Source organism: Pteropus alecto, unplaced genomic scaffold, assembly GCF_000325575.1.
Source record: "Pteropus alecto unplaced genomic scaffold, ASM32557v1 scaffold100, whole genome shotgun sequence".
NCBI classification, from domain to species: domain Eukaryota; kingdom Metazoa; phylum Chordata; class Mammalia; order Chiroptera; family Pteropodidae; genus Pteropus; species Pteropus alecto.
This window is the reverse complement of record NW_006430723.1, coordinates 712112-721222: the sequence shown is the minus strand read 5'-3', so window position 1 is coordinate 721222 and position 9111 is coordinate 712112. Positions and strand designations below refer to the sequence as shown.

Sequence of the window (9111 nt, the reverse complement as noted above, 5' to 3'; positions counted from 1 at the left end):
ACCCTAAAATGATACTCATTCTTCAATGTCCTGTTCACATATTCACATTCTCTAAGAAGCCTTCCTTGTCCAGTCTGCTATTTCCCATTACACTGTATACCAACATTCGCTTTTAGGCCTATCTCTTATACACTCCTCAAGAAAGTAGTTGTCCTTGTATTATTCTCTTATTTAATCCTTGTTGCAACTTTATCTAGTAGGTACTATCATCATTGTCACTTTATAGATAAGAAAACTGAGATTTGAAGAAGGTAACATGTCCAAGGTGACAGGGCTTTGAGAAGCAGAGTCAGGAGTTAAAACCAGGTCTGACCCCCGAGTCCATCTGTTTACTACTATAAATTTCAGCCCCATGGCCTAATGTTGAGTGATCCAAGAAATGTCTTGTATATTAATCTCATTCTTAGTTTCATATTATATTCCTTCTCCTGCTTTTTCTTTATCTTGATTTCCTTACCCTTTTATTAAAAATCTGATTTTATCTAGTCGTACTGGTAATGTATTTTTGCCTCTTCTTAGAAAAATATGGGCTATGTATAAACAATAAACAAAGTGTGTGTGACTCCTGGTGTTTCTCTTCCTATCCTCACTCACCCTTCCACCCTCCCCACCCTTGATTGGCAGGGACTGGGCAGCACCTCACCAATGAAAGAAGGCTGGAAGAGGGTCTCTGGGCAGCGGAAGCGCTCATTGCCAATGGTGATGACCTGTCCATCTGGCAGCTCATAGCTCTTCTCCAGGGAGGAAGAGGAGGCTGCTGTGGCCATCTCATTCTCAAAATCTAGAGCCACGTAGCACAGCTTCTCTTTGATATCTCTCACAATTTCTCGCTCGGCTAGAAGGAGTAGAAATGACAGAAAGCAGACACTTGGTTCTATTAGTTTGGTTGTCCCATTTTGATCTCCACGAAAATCTTCTTCTTACTTCTACTTTGGATTCAGTTTTAGGATGAATGTTAATTTTTTTATTTCTCTTCCTAAAGGGGAAGTTCAAAGTCTTGATTCTCAAGTAAAATGTTGCGCAAGCTTTTCTCCTTGCTGTCTTCACTCTGCCCTGACAATGCTGCAGACCTTCCTGAGGGCCTTGCAAGACACACTTCTGGTCTGGATGTAAGCTTATATGCTGTGACCTTTAGACTCTGGGACAGCCCCTACCTAAAACCCCATCTTGCTCAGAGTGGCCACTGAGGCATGACACTTTCTCCTTAGATATTCAGACTTTATTTGTTCCATGTGTCCTCAGACAAATCATCAATGCCCCCAGGTAATAAAATGCATCACCAGGTCTTACTGCCATTCAGCACTGTTAAAAACTAGCTCTGATCCTGGTGTGGACATGGACAGAGGTAGCATGTCCCAGGGGAAGGAGGGAATGCTGTGAAAGGGCACTTAAGGGGCCCATAAGAGCTCTTCTTACAATAAGTAGGCCTAAGCCTTGTCTCCCTCCCCAGGGCATTTTGGTCGGGAACCTTCCTCCTTAAATAAGCCTTCCTAAATTATCTGGTCTTATCTAGAGGTCCAGCCCCAGCCTAGGGCCTTCCCATCAACCCAAATAGAGTTTGAGGACACAGAGCTACAGACTTTTCATCAGTCCTGAGAACTTCTCGTGGAGATCAGATTTGGTTCTGAACTGATCTTGGAATCAGACAAGAGGCTGGATACCTGTGGTCACAAAGGAATAGCCTCTCTCTGTGAGGATCTTCATGAGGTAGTCCGTGAGGTCGCGGCCTGCCAGGTCAAGGCGCATGATGGCATGGGGCAGTGCATAGCCTTCGTAGATGGGGACGTTATGAGTGACACCATCCCCTGAATCCAGGACGATGCCTATGGACAGAGGGGATATGACCGATGAGAGTCTTTCTTGTCTTTCATCTGTCTCATTCTGGGACCAGTTACCAATGATCTCCAACAGCCATATTTTTCTTTAGCAGCTGAGAAACACTATAATATTGTTATTTTATTATTATTATTTAGTATTGTCCTGGTGTTCTAGATAATGCAATAAGACACAAAATGAAAAAGAGTATTATTGTCAAAAGGAAACAGAACTGTCATCTGCCGGTTATATGGTTATATACCTAGAAGACCCAAGAGAATCAACTGGAAATGATTATAACTAATAAGATGATTCAGTAAGGGCTAGATGGAAAAATAAATATCCAGGGACTAGTAGATTAGTCTTGTACAAGGATGTTGATCACAGCATATTTTATAATAAAAAAAAAAATGGAGATAGCATAAAGGTCGAGCAGTAGACAAATGGTAAAATAAACAAATAAATTATGGAACCATAGACAATGACTACCACATGGCCATTAAACATGATATTTACAACATAAAATCAAGTGCAAAGCACAGGATTCAAAACTGTATATACCCTGTACTTCCCTATCACTGTCTCTATCACCTACAGTGAAATTATCTTTTACTTTCGTTTCTCCCCCACTAGACTGTTCACTCCATAATGGTAGGGTCTGCCTTGTTTATAAGTGTGTGCCCACAGCTTGGTGCAATGTTTGGCACATGGCAGGCAGGAATGGAAAATATTTGATGAATAAATGAATGGACAAATTACTGAATACATGAATGAATGTTTGAATGATGTTCATGGAAGCTGTGAAGTCCCTGCTAAACATCACTTATTTTGAAGCTTCCTCTGTTTCTTTAAGCACCTTTCTATACCAAAGACACATACTTGCATAGTCACCATCACAGGTTTTGCTGCTGCTGTTTCATGAGCAGAAACATTCCGATACTGTTGGAAAGTGTGTATAAGTTCCTGGACTGACTACTGTGAGGGAAATGGTCCTTGCTGGATGTACTAATTATGGTTTGTTCATGTGAACTCTTTCCAGCTACACTGGGCAGATTCACATCCACATGGTTTTCCCTCTGTTATCCCTATGCGAGGTTTTCCTTGGACTTTGGCTATTCGTTTGATTCTTCTGAGCAGAAACCTCTGCAGGAGCCCAGCTTTCCCTTCCTCCCCTTTAAGTCAGAAAGGGGACGATTACAGCAGGGCTACCCACCGGTTGTGCGACCAGAGGCGTAGAGAGAGAGCACAGCTTGAATGGCAACATACATGGCAGGGACATTGAAGGTTTCAAACATGATCTGAAAAGACAATGAAGAATTAAAGACTGTCTGGCAGAAATCACACCACCTCTTGACCCAAAGAATGGTTTGCAATCTTTTTAAGGGCAGGAACTATGTCTATTTTCCCTACTCCCACCCCCTACAGGGCCCAACATTGTCCTAAAAAAATTCTATTGCATTGATGCATTAATGGGAGAAAGGATCTGGCTGAACATCCATGTTGCATATTTGAGCCAGTGCTCAAATCTGCCTGGCCTCTTACCTGGGTCATCTTCTCCCTGTTAGCCTTGGGATTAAGGGGTGCTTCTGTGAGCAGGGTAGGGTGCTCCTCAGGTGCTACCCGCAGTTCGTTGTAGAAGGAGTGGTGCCAGATCTGTTTGGGACAAAAGTCAGATGAGTCCAGCAGACTTCCAGTGGGCTGGAAAGTCCCCATTGACATGTCCATGCTGTGGAAGTGTGGTACGATGTTCTCAGGGTGGGCTGGGTCTGGGGAGGAGAGCTGTCAGCCCTGAGAATTTCTGATTGACCTTTAGAGGTTATATTCCTTCTCAGCAGAGCCCAGACAGGATTCAGACCTGGGGCCAACACACGTAGTGTATTGATTATTTCTATTAGACCTTCCCTCCTCTTTCCATTGGACTCTTCTCCCTTCTCTCCCCTGCTTTGTGCCCAGTGGGGCCAGACCCATTGCGTTTCTTAGTGTTCCTTGCTTCCTGTCATCTGCTTATGTTTGGCTGATGGATGGTACCAGCAAGAGTTGGGGAGTGAACGGAGGGAGAGCAGTCAGGGTGCTTCTCCTGGCAATGGTGACCCCACATCAGGTAGCCCCTCCTCCAGGACTCCAGCTCTCACCTAGTTCTAGTGACATTCCCACCTCTCACCCTCACCTCTAGTCTTAGGGGTGTAAGAGCTTCCCTCTGTTGCTAGTACCTGGGTGCCTCAGCATCCCTTTCTGGTTCCCTAACTCTGTAAGTAGCCCTTCCTTAAATTAACTCACCAACCCCAGCTGAGTGTATACTGTCTTCTGCTGAAAACCTGACAGATATACTTGAACTTCTATTGTTGCTATTGATTGAGCTGGTGCCTTAGAGCAGGGTTTCTCAACCTCAGTACTTTGACATTTCAAGTTGGATAATTCTTTGTTGCGGAAGGGTGCTGACCTGTGCATTGTACGATATTAAGCAGCATCCCTGGCCTCCACCCACTAGATGCCAGTAGCACCTCTTCAGCTGTGTGACAAGTGAAAATGTCTCTAGACATTACCAAATGTCGCCGGGGAGGCAAAATAGCCCCAGTGGAGAACTACTGTTTTAGGAGAAGTTATTTCTTCCCTCTGCATCCAGTTCCCTCTTCAGTGATCCCAGACCACAAAAAGAGTTTTTTATTTTTTTTACTTCAAAGGGTTTTGTTTTGTTTTTTTTTTAATTTCAGAGGGATTTTATTTTTTACGTCAGAGAGATTCAGCAAAGAGTGTCAGGGACCTAAGGGCTTTGATCTCCTTAGAGGTGGGGCACAGGATCATTTGATTCCATCGTACCCATATGTTAACAGATGCCTGGCTTTGTGCTAAGATGGTGCTAAGTGTAAGGATGCCAGACATGAACCAGACATGGCCCATAGATCCTACTTTCAAAGTCTGGAGGAGAGAAAGACAGACAAAAAGACAAAATACAAAGACATCCACATTTTATGTGAAGGTTGAGGCAGCAGTAGTTCGTTTCCTAGGAGATTTAGGTAGACCCAGAAGGCAAGGAAGGTCTGCACAGGATGAGGAGGCCATCTGAGGCAGAGCAAAAGGCACAAGCGGGAGGTCCTGGAGTTTGAAAGGGTCACAAAAGACGCGAAGGAGATGGCAATCAGTCTTAATGAGGTGATGTCAGTATATCTTCAAATGTGGGCCCCAGGAGCCTTCTATCAGCATCACTGGGAATAACTGCTCCAGGTGGGTACAGGTTCCTAGGAGTATCCCAGAGCCATAACCCAGAATCTTTGGGTGTTGGACCCAAACATCTGCATTTTATTTCATTTTTGGGGGTTTATATAAAGTCCTTTGAAAATGAAGGATATTAATAATGTTAAAATTAGAAAAAGTATTTTTAAGAATAAAAATCTTCCATATTTCTATCACCTAATAATAAACTGTTAACAACTTGCCATTTTTCTTCTTCCTAAATTTTACTTTTATGTATTTTCAAATTTATTACTATTGCTATTCGTTTATTTCATATACTTCTATTTACTATATTATTATTATATTTTTATGTTCCGTTTCATTTTCCTCCACTTTTCAGTTAATATAACAGAAATAATTTTCTTTTTCATAGTAAATATTTATCTTTAACAAATTCAACATTTATTTTTAATGCTTACACATCATTTCATCATATACTATTACCTATTTAATCATATTACTATTTGTGATATCTTCGACTTTTGTTTTTAAATAATCCTGTGATAATCATCTTTGTACATATTACATTTTTTTCTATTCAGGATATTTTTCAAAGAAAAGAATTCTAACAGTGGAATTACTGGGCTAAAGAGTATGGCAATTGGAAGACTTTTTGATTTTTATTATCAACAAAGAGGCTGAATTACTCTTTACTCCAGAAGGATAAAGTGCCTGTCTTACCCTAACCTGTATTCAGCATTCTTGCTCTTAAAATATGAAATAATTTGATAGATAAAAATAATACCTAGTTGTTTCACTTTTAGTATTTTTATTTCAAATGTATTTAAACTATTTCAAATTCGCAACTTTTTATAATTTTTTTGGCAAATTATCTGTTCATATTCTTTGTCTGGTGGCAACTGTATTTTTAATTATCAATTTGCATTAGCTATTGATATTAATCCTTCACTGCACTTTCTGTGAATATTTTTTGCAATTTGTTGTTTGCCTTTTAAATTTGGTTTTATTTAAAAAAATAAATTTGGTTTCATTTTTCACATGCTGAAAGTTCTGATTTTTCAGAAATCATATTTGTTGTTCTTTTTCTCTATGACTTCTTTTACCAAAATTTGATAAATACTCACACTATACTGTATTTTTTTTATCACTTGAAATTTTTATATTTAACTTTTATATTCAATTGATATGTGTTTGGTAAATGGTATGAGGTAAACGCAATAAACAAAGATTACTCACCCCCCAAATAAGTAATCAGTTGTCCCAGAATAATTCACTGAATAATTTTTTTTTCCTCTCTGGTTTGGAAGTTTCATTTATCATGTAAATACATGAAAATTCTCTTTACCTTTGTGCTGGTACCAAATTGTTTTAATTTTTATAACTCTATATTACATTTTAATATCTGGACATGGCAAGTCTCCTCTCATAGCTTTTCTTATTCATTTTGTTTTAATAAATTTTGCCTTATTTCTTTCTCCAAACATACTTTACGATTATCTTGCATAATTAAAAATTGTGATTCTTTTTTTTGGTCAAACTCATAGAAGTAGAGAGTAAAATGGTAGTTACCAGGAGGTAGGGGAGAGGGAAATAGACAGATGTTGGTCAAGGGTGCAAAGTCTCAGTTATGCAGGATAAATAAGTTCTGGAGATTGAACGTATAACATGGTGACTATAGGTTACAATACTATATTGTGTACTTCAAATTTGCTAAGAAAATAATTCCTAAGTGTTCTCACTATAAGAAAAAAAGTCAGTATGTGAGGTGACAGCTATGTTAATTAGCTTGAATGTAGCGACTGCTACACACTGTGTATGTGTGTATATATATGTTTCGGATCATCAAATTATACACATTAAGTGTATATAATTTAAAAATTATGATTTTTATTGAAATAGCAATGACACAATAAATTAATTTGAGAAGATTTGACAACTTTATCCTATTCAATTTTTCTTTTTAGGCACATCATATATTTTTAGGGGTTTCTTTAAAGAGTTCGTATTGTTACTACTGTGAATAAAATGTTTTGTCTGTTATGTTTTCAAAATAGATATTGTTAAGAATATATGACTATGTGCCATTTGTTGAGCATTAAGTATGTTCCCTGCCTTGGGGTTATACTAAGTATTTATCTCATTTGATCTCCAATGCAACCTAATGAAGAAAGTATTTTTATCTCTGCAAATAAGGAAACTGAGGCTTGGAGGGAAGGGTTTGCAACCAGATCTCCTAGTCACTGACTCCAGTGTCTTTGCTCTTCACTGTTCCACTGTGTGAAGTGAAAGCTATTGCCTTTTATCTATTTATCTCACATCCAGAGTGACCGAATCTATGAGTTAGAGAGAAGTATAGTGAATTACAGATTTCAAATCAACATTCTTTATTCCCAGGGGCGGTCTTCTCAATAAGCCCTCTATTACATTTCAAAAGGCAGTCACTGCAGAAACAAGAACTCTCAGCCAACTGTCAGCAGAATTTATCAAAAGGATATAAAAAGGCTCTATTAGCATTTTGCACACATGATTTTGTTGATCACAAACCACCATTTAAAAATTCCTCCCCCTCCCCCCACACCCCGGCCTGGTATTTCTTACACACACACACACACACACAAAATGCTTCTAGAAACCCCTATAGATTCCTGCTTAAAAATTTCATTAGAGAATCATCATAATAATATAGCATCAATGCCACTATCTGAGGTCATGACAGGGAAAATAAAAGGAAAAGAAGCCATTTACCTCTCTAGGGACAATAGTAGCATTTGAAAGAAGGGATAAGCCACTGGCTTAGAGTGAAAGCTGTGTGAAAAGATGAAGCTGGGAATTAAGGCAGAGCCAGGTCCTCAGAGGCCAGATAGGGAGTTCAGAACCTACCGTTGGTTAGTGAGGACCTACAAAAGGTTCTTGAGAAGGTGAGTGACATGACCTGATCTGTTTTTAGAAAGATAAGCTTTGCAGCAGTGCAGAGAATTAATTAGGTGGGTGAGGCAGGAGACAAATCAGTCAGGAAGTCACTGCAGTAGTCCAGTGAGAGAAGTTGGCATCGTTGATTGGAAAATGGCCATGGGATGCACAAGAAGGAAAAGAGGATGTGAGAAGCATTTTAGAGGAAGAGTTGACAGGGCACAGAGGACTGTGGGATATGAGGGGCACGATGATGTATTATCATTAAAATAAGCACGTTAAAGGAGAAGTCCACCGATACCTTCTCCATGTCATCCCAGTTGGTGATGATGCCGTGTTCAATGGGGTATTTGAGAGTCAGGATTCCGCGCTTGCTCTGAGCCTCATCCCCCACGTAGCTGTCTTTCTGGCCCATTCCCACCATTACACCCTACAAAGCAAAAGAAGAGAAACGTGAATTGGCTGAGGGCTCACATTAGAAGGACTCAGGCATCAGAGGGTCTCCAAAGAAAGATGAAGATAGGAAAAATGTCCTTCTTCCCCAGGAAACAAAATAGCAGGAGACAAGGGTAAGGGAGATACCAGTGAATGAGGAGATGATGGGGAGAGAAGGTGGAGGGTTTCTTGTGGGCTTGTTTCTCTTCTCTCTCCTAAGATAATGTCCTTTTCTGAGAGAGAACAGGGCCCACTCATACATTTCCTCCCCTTACTTTACTAACCACACACACACACACACACACACACACACGACTTGTACTTGCCTTCCTCAGATATCCTATGCTCAAACTTTACACCTCCAAATCTTTGCTTGTGTTGTTCTCTCATGTGCCGAGATCCTCCTTAACCTTAGTTACCTTTTTTTTCTTTTCTACAAACGATTCCTGTTCCCTAGTCCCTTCATTCATATTTATTCTCTCCTTCCTCTGTGCTCCCTGGTGAAATATTTTGCCTCTATTCCAACTTGTGATCTCAAATTAGTTGTGGGTATATCTTCACAGAATATAAATTTCTTAAAAGCAAGGGACTTGTTTAATCACATATATTTTTTAAAGTTTTTTTTCAAACCTAGAAACCCCAAAGACTTAAGCCAGACATAGTAACATCATTGCGTGTCTGATGGATGTTTTAGAATCTGGATATTTCTATTTAAAGGGTCTTGCTCTATTAATCAGAAGAGAGAGGCCTACCCCCCAA

General features: G+C 39.7%; 1 protein-coding gene across 2 annotated transcripts in view; it reads right to left on the bottom strand.

Annotated features, from left to right (window-relative positions):
* The window catches only part of ACTG2 (actin, gamma 2, smooth muscle, enteric), a 22148-nt gene that overhangs the window by 3922 nt on the left and 9115 nt on the right, over nucleotides 1–9111 (bottom strand). For both annotated transcript variants that reach the window (XM_006905187.2, XM_025049314.1), the window contains 5 exons: nucleotides 8219–8347; nucleotides 3358–3468; nucleotides 3029–3113; nucleotides 1662–1823; nucleotides 644–835 (listed from right to left, as the gene is read on the bottom strand). In XM_006905187.2, coding sequence (XP_006905249.1) covers nucleotides 644–835; nucleotides 1662–1823; nucleotides 3029–3113; nucleotides 3358–3468; nucleotides 8219–8347 — 679 coding nt within the window. The remainder of the gene's footprint in view (nucleotides 1–643; nucleotides 836–1661; nucleotides 1824–3028; nucleotides 3114–3357; nucleotides 3469–8218; nucleotides 8348–9111) is intronic.